At 37.9% G+C, this 17,501-nt stretch overlaps 1 protein-coding gene across 6 annotated transcripts in view; it reads left to right on the top strand.

The window, feature by feature from the left end:
* Positions 1-17,501, top strand: part of cntn3 (contactin 3) — a 1,582,783-nt gene that overhangs the window by 1,302,543 nt on the left and 262,739 nt on the right. For 5 of the 6 annotated variants that reach the window (XM_033036731.1, XM_033036727.1, XM_033036728.1 and 2 more), the window contains one exon: positions 12,296-12,423. In XM_033036731.1, the coding sequence (XP_032892622.1) occupies positions 12,296-12,423 (128 nt within the window). The remainder of the gene's footprint in view (positions 1-12,295; positions 12,424-17,501) is intronic. The other variant, XM_033036732.1, reaches the window with a different exon arrangement.

The raw sequence follows: 17,501 nt of genomic DNA, 5'->3' as shown, positions 1-17,501 counted from the left end.
ATATTCTAAATTTACAAAATCTTGCCAATTGGCCGAGGAACCTGTTCTTTTGAGGGTAAGGCAAGTGATCTCACTTCTAAATGACTTGGATCTAATTTTGGAGAACAACCTTTTTGTTCTGGCATGCCTCAGGAGATGATTTATCCACCCTGACAAATGTGCTTAATCATTTTGAACGACTATGTTAAATCACCTATAAGGCAATCCAGGTTTCTAATTCCTGCCATGGTACCAACCCTCCCTCATGTAAACCTCTCTCGCCACATGTGCTGCTTGGAGTTCTTTCGATATTTTTTTGAAGATTCACACAAAGGAACAAGCTGCCAGAAGAGGTTGTTGAAGCAGGGACTATCCCAACATTTAAGAAGCAGTTTGACAGGAACATGGATCGGACAGGTTGGAGGGATAGAAACATAGAAACATAGAAAATAGGTGCAGGAGTAGGCCATTCAGCCCTTCAAGCCTGCACCGCCATTCAATATGATCATGGCTGATCATCCAACTCAGTATCCTGTACCTGCCTTCTCTCCATACCCCCTGATCCCTTTAGCCACAAGGGCCACATCTAACTGGACCAAATGCTGGCAAGTGGGACTCGTGTGGCTGGGAAATGTTGGCCGATGTGGACATGATGGGCAGAAGGGCCTGTTTCCACACGGTATGACTCTAATAGACTAAATTACAGCAGCATTGAAAAAACGATCTTAAAAGGAAACTTGCCCGTGCATAGCCAAATGTGGGCTGATGAAACGAGCAAAGATGGGGAGCTGAAGAAGGGTTTCGACCTGAAACGTCATCCATTCCTTCTCTCCAGAGATGCTGCTTGTCCTGCTGAGTTACTCCAGCATTTTGTGTCTATCTTCACTTTAAACCAGCATATGTAGTTCCTTCCTGCATATAGATGGAGAGTCTTGGTAGCATGGGCAATTTGGGCCGAAGGGCCAGTTTCCGTGCTGTTTGACTATGGATGTAATATAACATTAATATCAACATCTTTAACTGATTATAATTAGGGCTATTGAATTATTAAAACATAAATCATGTTTAACCATGCAATTCAAACCCATCACGTTAATTTTAGTTTAATCCTATTGATAAAACTAATGGAAGAACAGTATATTTCAGCAGTGTGGAAAGAAAACATTGCCTCTGAGAGGGATGGGTTGTGGATGAGATAAAAGGGGAGGGTATGTGGTGGTAAAGCATAAGAAGTACGAGCAGGAGTAGACCATTCGGCCCTTTCAGCTTGCTCCATCAACAAGATCACAGTTAATTTCCTATAATAATACCATTTATACATTCTAACCCCATAATCTTTAATTTATCCATCCAGAAATGGATTCATCTCAGTTTTGAATGCAATCAGGGACCGAGCCTCCACAATTCCCTTGTTTCTTTAGGTGAATTTATCTTCACTGTGAGTTTGCCTTTACAAATGAGAATGCCTGGGTTAAGACAGTGTGATCTCACTCACTAAAGTTCATTCAGCAGAGTATCGTTCGAGAACTGTCACTGTACTTAGGTTATTGTTGGAATAAAACCGCTACATTCACTTGCAGTGCCTTCTTCTTTACATTGTGTTAATGTTTTTATGTGTCATGCATACGCTTTCAGCAAGGGCAACGCAACCTACACTTAAAAAAAGATCCATTCTTGTGCTTCACAGCTCATTGCGATAGTTAAGCTTTGTAGGAGATGAGCTTCACCATTTCATCGTAAGCTTTCTGCTCTTCACAGATCTTGTTATTTATTCTGTTTACACAGCTTGTTAGCTGCTCGAGCAGCATTCAGGATTATTATTACAGGCATGGTATGAATCATTGGTTTTATATTGTCACTCCAGCTAACAAAAGCAGATTGCTTAAAATCACCTGAGAATTGTGTGCACCTATCCACTTGCAAGAAACATGGGTTTCTGACCCTTTTACAAAAAATAAGTGAAAATTAAACTACAGAATCCACTGCAATGACTAAACTGCAAAACAACATCACACCACCAACCCTCACCCACTCTCCCTCTGCTGTTCGTCAAACTCGTATCCTTCTCTACATACGTTTCTGGTAGCGTTCAAAGAACTCACCTGTGGAGAGTGACCATTTTAATTGCAATCCATATTTAAAAGTCCAATTTTCCTGAAGGCGCCTTTTCTCATGTTTGGCTTTTTGATCAATTATAAAATGTTAGTGCGATCATTTTCAGATGATATGGATTAGTTCTTTAATTTTGGATTGAAGAAGCTATATTCAGACTCCATGAATTTTAATGATCAATCTACGTGTACGTTTTCACAGCCAAAATGCTCCAAAATGAAAATTATCACGTGAAGTCTTTGAATTATCACGTGAAGTATGGTATATTGTGCAATGAAACTTTCTTGTGTCTGCTGCTCTTTTCCCCCCTATTTTGTTGTTCCTGTTTGGTTGGCATTAACAGTAATCCCTCAGTAGCTACATGATGGTTGACTGTTAGTTTAGTTTATTATTGTCACGTGTACTGTGAAAAGCTTTTTATTGCATGCTATCCAGTCAACGAAAAGAATAACTGATTACAATCAAGCCGCCCACCGTGTACAGATATAGAGTAAAGGGAATAACATTTAGTGTAAGATAAACTCCAGTAAAATCCAATTATAGATTGTCAAAAGGTCACCAATGAGGTAGATGGTACATCAAGACCATTCTCTAATTGGTGATAGGATGGTTCAATTGCCTGCTAACAGCTCCCCTGAATATGGAGGTATGCATCTTCAAACTTCTGTACCTCTTGCCTGATGTGAGAGGGGAGAAGAGGGAGCGACCAGGCTGGGGCGTGTCCTTGATTATGCTGGCGGTCTTGCCGACGCAGCATGAAGTGTAAATGGAGTCACTGGAAGAGAGGTTGGTGTGTGTGATGGTCTAGGCTGCAACCACAATTTTCTGCAATTTCTTACAGTCTTGGGTGCAGCTGTCCCCAAACCGTGCTGTGATGCATCCCAATAAAAAGCTTTCTACGGCACATCTGTAGAAGTCGATGTGAGGTGTTGGGGACATGCCGAACTTCCTAACCCTGCTAAGGAAGGACTTGCAGAAAAGTAGAATCACCATTGTTTGGTCTGGACCAAAAGGAATATGCTGTAATATTAATTCAGCCCAAGGTCACCATGGGAACAGCAACTTCCTGGTTTATTAGCATGATACAGGATGCGGTTATGGTGTTGTTCATTTGCATCTCATTTGGGAACACATAACGTAAAAATTAGTGATCAATTATTTGTGACCATAACTAATAACATGTTATCTCAAAAATTTCAACTATCAAGGGGTAATAGGCAGGGATGTGCACTATCACCCCTGCTATTTGCCCTTATGATAGAACCCCTGGCTGAAAGTATAAGAATTCATCCGAATATTCAGGGCTATAATACCAGAGACTCAAAGAATAAAATCTCATTATATGCAGACGATATACTTTTATATATTACAAAGTCACAAACGAGCATACCAAATTTATTAAACTTAATAGAGGAATTTGGGTCTTTTTCTGGATATAGAATAAACTGGAATAAAAGTGAAATCATGACATTAAAACCTCAAGAACCTACACACTTACTGAAGTTCCCCTTTAAAATCGCAACAGAAAAATTTAAATATTTGGGTATTCAGATTACTAGAAAATATAAAGCATTATTCAATGCTAATTTCATGCCTTTATTAAATAAACTTAATACGTTGATTAAATTTTGGAAAACACTTCCCTTATCATTATTAGGTAGAATAAATGCAATAAAAATGATCTTCCTACCACAATTACTATACCTATTTCAATCTATACCGGTATATATACCAAAATACTTTTTTAAAAATTAGACTCTAATATTACTAATTATATTTGGGACTATAGATCACATAGAATCACAAAAAAACACTTATGTAAACCAAAAGAGGTCGGGGGACTTTCACTTCCGAATTTTATGTATTATTACTGGGCAGTGCATATTAAGAATATGATTTATTGGTTGGATAGTGCTACCCAACAGACAGAATGGATAAAAATGGAGAAGGAGGATTGCCATCCTAGTAATATAGGAACGATCCTCTTCTCCCCAAAAAAACTGAATAACACAATATATAAGAAGAACCCAATTATATATGGTACAATAAGAATTTGGAAACAAATAAAATTATCTTTAAAATTAAGAAATCTATCACTGTTAATGCCAATAGCGAATAACCCTTTATTTAAACCATCTCTTATTGATAAGACATATAACCAATGGGAAAGTCTCGGAATTAGAAGGATCGGGGATATGTATGAAATGGGAAACTTACTATCATTCCAACAATTACAATTAAAATTTAAATTGAAAAACAACCAATATTTTAAATATCTTCAGATTTGCGATTTCGTGAAAAAATATATACAAGGATATCAAAAAGTAACTCCTGACTTATTGGAAGAGGCAATGAATATTGAAGCTGACTCACAAAAATTAATATCATATTTATATAATAGTATTCTAAATATAGACCTACCATCGACAGAGGTACTTAGAGAAGAGTGGGAACGGGAACTAATGATAAAAATTACGAAGGTTAAATGGGAAAAATACCTGATATATATTCACAAATGTTCAATTAATGTAAGACATAATTTAATTCAATTTAAAATTGTACATAGATTATATTACTCAAAAACAAGATTGAACAAATTTTATCCAAATATATCCGCCACTTGTGATAAATGTCTAGCCCAAAAGGCAACTATAACACACTCCTTAGTCTCCTGCATAAAACTTTATAGATTTTGGAATGATATTTTTGAAATATTTACAAAATTATTCAAGACAAGAATGGAACCTAATACTGAAATGATTATATTTGGCGTAATGGAAGATGGGAATAAATTGAACACATCTCAAAATCTATTCCTTAACTATGGTTTAATAATAGCAAAAAAATTAATTCTTAAATTTTGGAAAGGTACATCAATACCAACGCTTAAAATGTGGATTGCAAGTATGTTGGACACCGCTCATCTTGAGGAAATGCGATTCCTCCTAATGGATAAATCAGACCAATTCATAACGAGTTGGTCTCCATTCGTCGTTTTTTTGGAATCATATGGTGCAACACAATTGTAAAAAATAACTGTTTCAGGACTGGACGAGGGTTGGTCAAGACTATAAATAATGATCTCCTCTTTTTTTCTTTTCTTCTCTCTATTCTCTCTCTCAACTTTTTTCATTTACTCGTTTTCTTTTTTCACACACTATATATTTCACATCTTTCTATCCTTTACTATCTAACTTCTTTTTCTTATTCTAATCTTTTTTCAGTGTAACAAAAAAAAAAAAAAGAAGTTGTACATAAAATGTATTATGAAAATATATATTAGGCACTTTGGTTCCATATGACTGTACTTACTTCTAATAAAATAAAATATTAAAAAAAAAAAAATTATTTGTGACCACTGTATTGCTTAAATGTGAGTAAAGGAAAGCATTGGACTGGTTCAGAAATACAGGTACATAGAAAAATAGAAGCAGGACAAATGCCATTCTTTAATGAAAGGTGACAGAAGGACATGCATGTATAGAGCACCTTTCAGGGTGTTGTAGAGTACTTTACAACCAATAAAGTACTTTTAAAATAAGGTCACCCATGTAATGTAGGAAAAACACTCCTCAGATGAACAATTCTCAGAAAGTTGGCACTTCTCATTATACAGCACACTTCTGTACCATAGTCAACATAATGTTTTGTGCTTTTGTCTTTTATGCTGGTACTTGAACCCAAAGTCTTAGGACTCAAGACAAAAACACTAATGACTGAAACACAGCACATGCTATGAGCTTGATAAATCAATAGAGCACTCTATATGGTTATTTACAACCGCCCACACTCTCCAGACTTTTTAATTTAATCCAAAGGTCACTTAAATGAATCATTTTAATCTCACCAATTGGTTGGGAAAGAGGCATCTGTTTTTATTACCCCTCCCAATTTTATTGTCCATTGACTTGAAAATTATTCCTGTTGTAATTATATTATTGAAAGTGGAGAGATCCATGAACAAGCTATTTGAAATGGTGGAGTTGTAATTACGTTAATTACAGCGTGATCATTATCATTAATTAGCTGTGATCTGTGCATAAATAGGTAGTTCATACAAGGGTGTGGAAGCCAATTTTTTCTCTTAAAACAATTTTAGCTCTCTTTGTCTTATTTTGTTAGTTGTGGGAGAGCCCTCAACTGGCCTGTCTCCTGCATTAAACATAATTTTACACTTGTACTCCACTAGTGCAACGGGAAACTAATTTGGAAAATGTGGTCTGTTTGAGTGGGTGGAGAAAGTGAATGATCCCCCACAGGGATTTAATGTTTGTCTATTAGATCTTCAGAGTCAGAGAACATTGTGTAAACAGCCGTCTGCAGGCCTTTTGTGTTTTTTAGCCAAATTTATAGCATAAAATTGAGAAGACAACAAAGGAAGTAGTCCCCTCTGGAGAGGCAAATGTCTATTTCTATTGAGGTACAGCACAGAGTAATGCTGATATAGTTCAATTAACTCGTATTATGTGAAGGTATATGTAGGAAGGAACTGTAGATGCTGGTTTAAACAGAAGATGGACACAAAATGCTGGAGTAACTCACCAGGCCAAGCAGCATCTCTGGAGAGAAGGAATGGGTCTTCCTTCTCTCCAGAGATGCTGCCTGTCCTGCTGAGTTACTCCAGCATTTTACGTGAATGTATATTGTGCCACAAAACAAAATGGCTTAATGTACTAATCTGTTGCCTCCATTTAACACTCCACTGGAAACTGAGTTGGTTTACAGCCCCTATGATTCCTGAATTGCAGGGGTCCATGATTTGTGATAATGTTCAACCAGCGCTATCAAAAATAGATTAACTGGTCATTCATCTCATTTGCAGTTTGATGGACCTTGCTATACATAAAGGATGGTTGCATTTGTCAGCATGACATCAGCAACCACACTTTAAAAGTAATTCACACATTGAGGAGCACTGTGTCGTGTCTCAAGGATGCAATGAGATACTATTTAGAAGCTTGTATTCTTTGCTTTTCATCCTGCCTGTTTGCTGAATAATTCCAAATTTAACTGCTGCCATAAAACACGCAAGACTGGAAATGTCAAATGGAAATCCATAGTAAGCATCTGTGAGGAGAAAAGACAGGTTAATGTTCAGTACAGCTCGTTTATTCTGAATTGATCCCGAGGAGATACTGATTGGGTTTTTCATTTCTTCATTCAGACAGTTAAACTCAACATCTGTCAGTAACAAAGAGAGGTTGAAAATGGAAAGGAAATGTAGATTTTTCTAATTAAATCTCCTACACTTTCTGTATGAAGCATTTTTGCACTTTTGTTTTATCAATAACGTGAATATGGGAAATGTAGTAAATGTTTCACTTTGAAGATCCTTTGACATCATGGGAGAAGGGTCTTCAACCTTAAGCATTAACTAGTTTTCTTCCCACATATGTAGCCTGACACTGTATACTTCCAGCATTTTCTGTTTTTCTTTTAGATTTCCAGCATCTGTAGTTTTTTGGATTTTCATTGACATAGATTTGATTTCTGTGCGATCAAAAAAGAACTCAAACATTTAAAGCTGCACATATTGCACATATGTTGTATCTTTAACATGAAAACATGACTCAAGGTAACATGACTCTCATTGGAGTTAGGTGGTTGAGGTTGGGAGAGGAGATAATAGTCAGAGTCCAAGTATACATCGAGGATACTCCAAACCCACACAACTGATTTTGCTCTCATTAAGAGTCAAAATACTTTTAACTGTCTTCTGAGTTCATGGTTTGGTTTAATATTGTCACGTGTACAGTAAAAAGGTACAATAAAAAGCATTTTTGTTGCATGCTATCCAGTCAGCGAAAAGACTATATGTAATTACAATCCATCTGTCCACAGTGTACACATATAGGATAAAGGCCTTTAATGTTTAGTGCATAAAGCCCAATAAAGTCTGATTAAAGATAGTTCAAAGGTCTCCAATGAGGTAGATGGGAGGTCGGGACTGCACTCGAGCTGTTGGTCCAGTTACCTGATAACAGCTGGGAAGAAATTATCCCTGGATCAGGAAGTTTTCAAACTTCTGTAACTCATGCCGGATGGGATAGAAGAGGGAGTGACTAGGGTGAGGCTGGTCCTTGATTATGCTGGTGACCTTCCTGAAATAGCATGAAGTGCTCTCTGCAGTTTCTTATGGTCTTGGATGGGCTGTTCTCAAACCACGCGGCGATGCATCCCGATAAAATGCTTTAGGCATGGCATCTGTAGAGGCTGGTGAGGGTTGTTGGGGACACGCCAAACTTCTTAAACTTTCTAAGGAAGTAGAGGCTTTGGTGTGCTTTCTTGGCCATTGCTTCAAACATTCAATGTATCAAACTATGTGGACACAGTTGGATTGAATCCTCTTCTCTGTTCAACAAGAGTTAAAGATTAAATAATAGCCTAACCAATTGTATAATATTGTTGATTGTCAATTATCTAATAATCTTGACATAACTGCTTTATAATTTTACATTTGAGTCCGTTGCCTTGAACGATGGCCCTTGGATTTCCACGGGCTAGCTAATGCACACGTATTTTGGTATGGAATATACAGCTGTTAAAAATGACCCTATTATGCTACACATTGTACTTTTTGCGATCTTTGCTAAGAAAATGCTACCCTGTGTTTGCCATGTAAAAGGCTTTGGCTTCATACTTAGCCTCACTGCTGCAGGAGTGACATGTAATTAAGGGTAGGGAGCAAATCTCGGGTTACTTCCTCTATAAAGGGTAGCACAAACTTTGATCAGATAAATGAGAGATTAATGTGCATAAGATGTTTCTACTCTGTTGATCTCAGTCATCAAATATAGCTGGATTGCCAGTCATAGGTCCCTTAGTATGAGCAGAATTGAAGAAACTGACAGGAGCAAAGGGAAAAGTTGACTTTGAATCCATTCATTGTTAGTTATGTTGCTTTTTGCAAAGGAATAACATTGGAAATTGGGGATAAAATGGTTGCTGATGCCTGCAGCTCACAACTAGCTATGTGCCCTAATCTTATAGAATATGAATCAATTGATATATCCAACTGCAATGCAATCAGGGAGGCAATCTGATCCATTTCTGATGGAACATCAATTGCACATTGGTGCACTAAATCAGAAGCCAGAGATGTCTATAAAATGTTGGATTATGTTGTAACACAAAAAGCATATACATGATGGATAAGGAGAAGAATTTTCATCAATAACATTTTATGTAATAGCATTTTGACTTAAAATGTAAAATTCTGAAAATATATTATTGCACTTGGTTGGGATAGGCAAATCTATGCAGACAGTATTTGCAAATATATTGGGAGGGGGGTAGATTTGGGCAATAGATTTCTTTGAAGAAGCTCTGCATAATTACTATAAATATAATCCCAAATATCAAGGAGAAAATATTTGGAAAAACAGAGTTATGTGGTAGCTAAAGGTGAAGGCTCTGACTGGGTCTAATCGTCTACCAAATGCTGCATTGGCTTGCTGTGAGACAAAGCTGTAACTGGGCAATCCAGGCCAGACCTGCATCATAAAACCAGATTTATGTTGCACAGAGATTCTGTCGCCCAACTGAGGGATGTATGCGTGGATACTGACCAGATCAGAAAAAGACACAAGGCAGAACATCGCACAGCTCTCTCCAAAATGTGCTTTGGGGTGGGAATCCAGAAGTGGATACAACTGTTCCACTACAACATTAGTGGTGCATTCCAAACTATGGAGTGGGAAACTGAAAGCTTCCTGAACAAATCTGGCACCAGGACTCTGGCTTGTTGGTGTGTGTTTTTTGAGTCTTTGGCTGAATCCATAGGAAGGAAATGGGCATAAGAGGCACAACCACGCATCAGAGGCACTCAAGTCAAAGTTGTGAATAGGAGTCATTACTGTCTTCTACAGATTGGTCATTATCTACAATCAACTTGCACAAGCCTCGGGGGCCAGAGTCAATCACAGTTAATGCAAGGCCTTTTTCATTGGCAACTGGTCCGATCAATGCTGTGTTCCCTTCACTGTCACGTCTGATAACTTGAACCTGGGAATCTGGTTTTGAGGAGTTTGGGGATGTGACAAGAATGGTAATTACAATGATAATCCAGAGAAAATATAAATAAAATGAATGTGGCTGTATGTAGTATATAAGAATAGAATCATGAATAATGATACTCGGAGTGGAAAAAGATGTGAAGAGGAAATAATCCTGAAATCCACAGGTTTTGCTAAAGGGAGTATTTAACTTGCACTTGCCTTGCAGAATATAAAGGAATAGGGCCATAATTAGCAAAAACGAAACTGTTGGAATATATCAGCAGGCCAGGCAGCATCGGTGGAGGGAAATGGACAGATTACATTTTGGGTCAGGACCCTTGTTCAGGTGCAAGATCCTCTCCATGTGGTGCCTACCTGAAACATCATCTGTCCTTTCTACTCCATGGATGCTGCTCAGCCTGATGACTTCCTGCAGCAGTTAATTCTTGATCAAGGTTCTGGCATCTGCAGTCTCTCTTGTGTTCCCATAATGAACAAGCCTGATGTTGGACCGGAGCTAAGAAAATATTAACCTTATATATGTTTAAGAAAGAACTGCAGATGCTGGAAAAATCAAAGGTAGACAAACCTTATATACAAATAATAATAATGGTGCTATCAGCACCAGCGTTATAATTGTGGAAATCAAACTGCAAATTTTGTTGAAAGAACATGCAAGAATCTAAGGATTGCTGTCAGTGATAACCTGACCACAAGATGGCAAAATGCAGTTTTCAATAATCAATATAACTGATGTGAACTTCAACTTTTTATGTGATATTCATGCTTAACGTATAAACCTTCCTTACTCATGCAATCTTCTCTGACTCAACCAAACTAATTTTACTCCTATTGGATCTAAATTATGCAGCAGTACCTGGTGAATTTGCACTGACTGTTGGGAATGTGGAGAGAATGTTTCCATTAGTAGGAAAGTCGAGGACCAGAGACTATAGCCTCAGAATAAAAGGACGTACCTTTAAGGAAGGAGATGAAGAGGAATGTCTTCAGTCAGTGGGTGGTGAAGCTATGGAATTCATTGTTACATATAACTATGGAGGCCGTTAATGGTTATTTTTAAGGCGGAGATTGACAGTTTCTTGATTAGTATGGGTGGCAAGGGTTATGGGGAGAAGGCAGGAGAATGGGGTTGAGAGGGAAAGGTAGATCAGCCATGATTGAATGGTGGAGTAGACTTCATGGGCCGAATGGCCTAATTTTTTTTCCTTGAACTTATGAACCACCAAAAGTTACCCATTCAGAGTAAAGTCAACCTGAGACTTAGGCATAGGTGCTGTGGGTTGACTGATGGATTTTTGGTACTTAGTCTGTCATTTGTCTTCAGTGCTCTATTCCCCATGGAGTCCAACAGCAAGGCCAAAACATGCTGGGCTTCTGCAATGTTACACTGGGTCGTCACCACTTGGATTCTGTTCAAGTCACACTTGTGGAACTCCAATTCTAGGTCTGCAGATAAGAAAGTAATTTTTTTAATCTATTTGCTTTTGCTTAAAAAAAAATACAAACCACAGGAGAAACTAAGTAGGTCAAGCAGCAAATGTGGGGGGAATGGAATTGTCAGCGTTTCGGGATGAGATCCTGCATCAGGACTAAGAAAGGATAGTGTAATCTCAGGAGAGACTTTGCTTTACATTTTGTGGTGGGGTGGAGAACGATTGGAAGAACAGCATTAATTTTCCTTCCTTACTCAGTTGTGTTCTGCTCAGTGAACTCGGTTAACCTGTAAATTGGGGTCAAGGAAAGAGCGTTTATGTCCTGTTTCCTCCAATCTTTCCACCACTACACACAATCAGCGCAAGATGCCATTGTATGCAGATGCCAAGAAGTGTGTTCAGTTCTGGCTGAACAATTTCTAATCTTGTGATGTGGACACGATAAAAAGACCTGCAAATTGAACAAATGGCTCAATTCAAATACTGGTCTTCTTGAAGAACACCTCAGTGCATCAAATCCACATGGGTCACTATAATAACTTTGAAGTTAGGGGAACTGTGGTAATAATGAGCTCATACAAATAGAAATGATTGATATGTGATCTGAAAACTTCTTGTATTTGGGTTGATTTGACTTATCGACCAGTAATAATGAATAATATTGTGTTCTGAATACAAGATAAACATACTAATTATTTAATCATTAGTTTTGTGTGATTGGAAAATTACTGATGACATTTTCTTCCCTTTTAGAAGAATTATCCTGGAGGATGGTAGTCTCAGAATAGCTAACGTGACAAAGAAGGATGGCGGACACTACGCTTGCATTGCTCGGAATTACTTTGGGTCATCCAACAGCACAGGAACATTGATGGTGAAAGGTATCGATTTAATGAAATGATTTACACATGTGTTTATTGTTATGAGGTTCCGTCGGGCTAGTAGACATGATTCAAGGAAACCATTAAAAAAAATCTCTAATATTGCATATTGTTTACCAATGGCAATAATTTCATCAAATTCTTGCAAGCAAGTCTGGATATTGTTAAATGCATATAATACAATACAATACAATACAATACAATATTTATTGCTTTAATGACAGTAGTGACTGGATGGCTTTCTTGGACCCTGCTTTAATGAAAAATGGCACTCATTTCATTAAGGCAGCTTGACTTTCTGACAGAGGTTGTCTACAATAGTTTGCAATACTAACATAATATTAATTTTATGAAGAGCATGCTATAATTGTATAATAGATAGTGAAGTCAAATCTGTCTGATCAATTTATTTTTAAATATTTGTCACCAAGTTCTAAAATGTTTCGAAAATAAAGTCTATCGTTATTGCAGTCATTGTGTCAGCACTAAAATTGAGCAGAGCAAGATGTTCCCATTTCCGGCCCTCTGTAGTAGTCCTTTGTTTGAGTATCTGCCTTCAGTAATCCATTCTTCTGTGAAGTTGGATGATCACATTAAAAATGTTGCAAGCCTTTGATACTCCCAATCCACCTTGGTAAACAGGGAAATGAAATCCAATCTTGCCTTTACACACAGTCTTCCGAAATGTATATTGAACAGGTTGGCAAAACACCGTCCAGATAAAGAAGTGAGGCTACAGGGAATTACGGTTTGATTTCCCTGTACCATCAAATAGTATCAGAGAAAATATATCAGCACAGATATGTGATTTGGCATACAAAAGAAAAGGGTTAGGTTTAATGGACGTTCGTTGATTTGAGCAAACATTAGAAGAGTTAACTTTGAGTTGATCTCCTTTACTTTTGTTTACATTATGTGTAGCTAATTTGTATTTGGGGAAAAGGATAACAAAATGTGCTGATATCACAAAACACTTGCCCTGGCACTTAAGTTCTGAAGGACGTAACGGACATAAGTGCTATGGAATCCAGGGATATGGGGAGAAAGCAGGAACAGGGTACTGATTCTGGATGATCAGTCATGATCATATTGAATAGTGGTGCTGACTCAAAGTGTCGAATGGCCTGCTCTTGCACATATTTTCTATGTTTCTCTCTTTCTATAAACTGATTAGTTGAAGCTGTAATAAAGGAGAGAAAATTATTTTTAAGAATAAAAAGAAAAATAACTGGAGAGAGGTCGGGGATCATAAATGAACTGCAAAACAATGGGTTTACATGAATAATTTTCTGAAGCTGAGCGTGTAAGTGGTCAAAATCACTTGGTAAGAACATAAGAAAATAGTAGGAGTAGAAACCTTAAGCCTGTCCAACCATTCAATACGACCATGGGTGATTCGTTCCAGGCCTCATCTCCTCTTATCTGCATGTTTCTTAGAGCCCTCAATTTTCTAATCACTCAAAAATATTTTTCTCTCCACTGTAAATACCCCCAAACGTAATATAAAAATAGGAGGGTACTATGGAAAAACAAATCTTTTCATGGTGATTTGAGTACTGTAATATGAATAAATTTGATGTCTCTTTCTGGAGAACAAACAATGAAGATTTGAAATGTTGAAAAACATGCAGCAGGTCAGGTGGCATCTGTGGATAGGTAAATATTTAATGCTTCAGATCTCAGACTCTTCATCGGAACTCATAGGGAGAGAAATAAGTTGTTTAATTAGCAGAGAAGATGAGTAAGGGCAAGTTTGGAATTGGAAGGCAATAGATGGCAAATGGAAGGCTTTCAAAAGTGAGAGAGCCAACATGTTCCTGTTTGGGTGAAGGGCAAGGCTGACAAACTTATGGAACCCTGATTGATGAAAACTGTGAAGGCTCTGGAAAACAAAGGAGGCATACATCAGATTTTGGCAATGTTATAATCTTATGCTATCTCCATGAGTATAATTTTTAAGAGTACACTCTTAAGCATTAGCTTAAGATGAGAGGGGAGAGATTTAAGAGGAACCTCTGGGACAACTAATTCAATCAGAAGGTAGACCTTATCTGGAACAAGCTGGTATATACAATTGCAACTATCAAAAGACATTTGCACAGATATATGGATGGGAAAGGTTTGGAATGATAGCAGCCAAATGCAGGCATATGGGACTAGACCAGAATGCTATGTTGGTAAGCATGGACACGCCTGGCTGAATGGCCTGATTCCATGCTCTATGGCTCTGAAATGATTTTCTCTGATAGGGTGAAATAATGCAGATTTGAAGTGGCAGTTTAACTCCTTGGTGTTGTGAGGATTGAACTCGAGTCTCTGACACTGTGAGGCAGCAGCTCCACTGCTGTGCCACTCATAGAGGAGGCCACATTGTAAGCACCGAATGAACTGGTGCCCTACTTAGAGAGGTTGTTTGTCCCTAATTGGTAGGAGAGGAAGAAATGAGAGGACAAGTTTTGCATCAATTGTGATTTCTCTGGGATGATAACAAGGGTCAAAGACCTGAGATACAAGGAGAAATTGGAGATTATATTTAAGAAAATATGATGTTTAAGTTGATGCTTAAAAGTTTAAGAAGGTATTCACAAAGAATTTTTTCACAGAGAGAGACAAAAATACTCCATCAAAGAATCAGTGGAGACAAATGCAAAAACGACTAAGGAAGCATGTAAATATAGTTAAAAGGACAATAAAAAAGGGAATACATTTTTTTTAAAGGTCCTTGGTGAGCTGTTGTAGCAGGCATGGGCAGAAATCCTGGGGGGGGGGGATAATGGGGGTCACCCCCCAATGTTTTGAGAGGTGGGGGACAATCCCCCCCCCCCATGTTTTGTAATCCGGATTTTGAAATCCGGAGAAAAAAAATCTATTAAAATCTCCACTTTCCACGAGACAGTGCGGGGTGGCGGCACTGTTAAATGCTAAATGTTTCTGTTAACATCGTATTAACAAGATGTGTCACCAATTTTGTTTTGACATTCAAGTATTACTGAAGGTATTCACAGTATACATACAATTGGATGTATTGGTGGATGGGAAAGATTTAAAGGGGTCAGGTCATTAAGGGATCCAGTTGAACGGGTTTCCTGGCTGGTTTGCAGGTAATTCCCTCATTCATGGTCACTCATGTTATTTAATATTTTTTCCATCTCCCTCTCTCCCCCCTCCAAGGTTGGTTCTTCTGTTTGCCTTTATTTGCTTCAGTTTAATTTGTTTCAGCGTTATTTATCACATTGTTGCTTTTGAAAGATTCAAGCGGGTATCAGACGCTTTCTAAGGGCTGAATCGGCCTGTTCGCGGGGCCTTTCATCGCCCGGCACGGCTTAAAATCAAACTGCTGCATCGAGGCGATCGAGGCTCCCGATGTTGAATCCCCGATTTAAAGTTGGCCGATTTTAAGCTGCGCCGGGCAATTAAAAGCCCCGCAAATGGGCCAATTCAAGCCCCACGATTCGGGGCGGACGAAGCTGCTGTTGCTGGAGTTCGGAGTCGGTTACCAATCAGGTCAGCTCCCGGTTACCGTCCACAGGGCCCATGGCCGAAGCCTCCGAAGCCTCGCGCATGCGTGTGTGTGTGTGTCACCCATGTTTTGATAGCGATTTCCGCCTTTCGGAAACTTTACGAAAGGCTTGTTTAAGCTTTTGAAGTGTTTGTTGTAAAGAATTGATAATGTAGGGAATTATAAAATAGTTTCTTAATACTAATCTGCTCAAATAACATCAAGGGAATCATTCAATCAGGTTCTATGTGGTACTGGAAAGTACTATGAATCTGTTCTGATGAAATTAGAACGATCTTCATATATTTAGTTTCTGTTCTGATTTTAAGTTTTTCTAAAACATTGTGTACTCATTGAATAGAGTCTTGTGATATTTTGTGGGCACGAAGCACTTGAGTTAATAGTTTACCTGAAAGGTGATACTTCTGATAGTGTAGCTTCTTCTTATTGTGTATGGCGTACACAGCCTAAAGTTGTAGGACAACTTGTTCTATTGGATCTTATTTGATTGTAGCAATCCTTCAGAATTACAATTGAATCCAATCTTGTGCTTGGTTCTTTGGAAATTGTACCCACAAACTTACGATTTGTAAGTGCGATTATTTTACTGAACAATGGCTAAAACTTTACCAATGCTTTCTGGTAAAGCATTACATGTGGTATCCCAAACACTGAACCCTTATTGTGTTCAAGAATGGCATTGGTGAGCACACTCGAGAACTTCACACAGATGGAGCAGGAACACTGAATAATCAAGAAACTATTGAAGTTCTGACAATATTGTCGCTGTCAGTGGTACATGTTTCGGGGGTAGGAAGTGCAGATGAAGTGACACACGTAATACATCATGGATATATTCATACTGCTGGCACAATTGAGTCTAGTGTATTAAGAACAATCACAAAAACAACCCTGGATGAGTCACATGAATATTGAAACAGCACAAATCCAAATAATAAAGACAAACTCATTCAGCATTAAATCAATGGTGACAATCTTTTGTTAGGCAGAACATGATTCTGGTGATATTTACATCAAGAGACAGGATTTTCACTTGTTTTCAATAATCATAACATAAAACTAACTTACAGTATTTGTTATGGAAGTTGTTTCTTAGCCCTGTCTTGAGACTTTAGTCTTGGGTTGTTGCATCAACAAAAGTTGTGCTTGATCTGAATGACGGAACGATCTAAACTCATAACTTTCTGATGAATGGAAGGTAATTGATGAAGCAACTGAGAAACTTGGGAGATGTAATGTGTCATGAATCAGTAAGCTGTCTGGTATTCCAGTGCACAGATGTGGGTGTGCAGTTCAACAAGATGTGGTGTTAATTTTGATGCTTATCTACTCTCTTTGAAAGGTTTGAAAAAAATCCATGATACTTTGTCAAAAAAATGGTTGGTGCTGTACTCGCAATGCCCTTGACAATATTAATCTATCAATTACTATCACTTGCTGTTTGTGGAATGATTTAGAACTTGCATTAAGTGCTGCATTTCTGATATTAAACTACACTTGAAGATGTCCTGAGGTCATGAAATGCAACATATTATTTTTATTATTTTTGTTGGCAGAT

Source organism: Amblyraja radiata, chromosome 18, assembly GCF_010909765.2.
Source record: "Amblyraja radiata isolate CabotCenter1 chromosome 18, sAmbRad1.1.pri, whole genome shotgun sequence".
Taxonomy (NCBI): Eukaryota; Metazoa; Chordata; class Chondrichthyes; order Rajiformes; family Rajidae; genus Amblyraja; species Amblyraja radiata.
This window is presented reverse-complemented; position numbering and strand designations above follow the sequence as displayed.